This window comes from Bison bison, unplaced genomic scaffold, assembly GCF_000754665.1.
Source record: "Bison bison bison isolate TAMUID 2011002044 unplaced genomic scaffold, Bison_UMD1.0 scf7180017862358, whole genome shotgun sequence".
In the NCBI taxonomy this organism is placed as follows: domain Eukaryota; kingdom Metazoa; phylum Chordata; class Mammalia; order Artiodactyla; family Bovidae; genus Bison; species Bison bison.
Genome location: NW_011492930.1, coordinates 10099 through 10776, shown reverse-complemented (window position 1 = coordinate 10776; position 678 = coordinate 10099). Strand labels below are relative to the sequence as shown.

The window sequence follows — 678 nt, the reverse complement described above, 5'->3', positions numbered from 1 at the left end:
GCCTGGTGGGCTGCTGTCTATGGGGCCGCACAGAGTCGGACACGACTGAAGCGACTTAGCAGCAGCAGCCTAAACTGGGGTTGGCCAGGTACCGGAAAGCTAATTTTGACCAAAAAACACTTTCTAATTTTCTAGGCCATCTTAGCGGCTCAGAGACGAGGAGAAGATGTGGAGACTTCTAAGAAATGTAGGTACTTATATGTCCACTTGTGGGACCGGGGAGTGTCTGGGTTCCCCGGTCGTTAGGGTGGCTGCAGAGCTGGTGGGTGTGAGGGTCCTGTTGGAGCAGCGGTGGTTGGCATGAATCAGGAGGGGTCCTCCCACCCACTTCCTGTCGCTGGGAGGAAGTCCTGGGCTCAGTGCTCCTAGGTCTGTGAGGGTGTCCCCACTTTGGGTGGCCTGGCTGAGCCTGTCTGCTAGGCTCAGGGCGCCTGTGGGGCCGGGTTCCATTCCGAACCGGCTCACCTGTGGGATTGTTGCAGACCTTCTCCTTTGCTCTTGCCTTGCATGGTCCAGGGGCCGCCGGCCAGAACAAGCAGCATTCGATCACCAAGAACACGGCCAAGCTGGACCGGGAGACCGAGGAGCTGCACCACGATCGGGTCACCCTGGAGGTCGGCAAGGTCATCCAGCAGGGCCGGCAGAGCAAGGGGCTGACGCAGAAGGACTTGGCCACGG

At 59.6% G+C, this 678-nt stretch overlaps 1 protein-coding gene across 1 annotated transcript in view; it reads left to right on the top strand.

The window, feature by feature from the left end:
* Nucleotides 1-135: 135 nt before the first annotated feature.
* EDF1 (endothelial differentiation-related factor 1) overlaps nucleotides 136-678 on the top strand; it is a gene marked incomplete at its 5' end in the record, with an annotated part of 1404 nt that continues 861 nt past the window's right edge. The window contains 2 exons of the mRNA XM_010832847.1: nucleotides 136-187; nucleotides 517-677. Of these exons, the coding sequence (XP_010831149.1) occupies nucleotides 136-187; nucleotides 517-677 (213 nt within the window). The remainder of the gene's footprint in view (nucleotides 188-516; nucleotide 678) is intronic.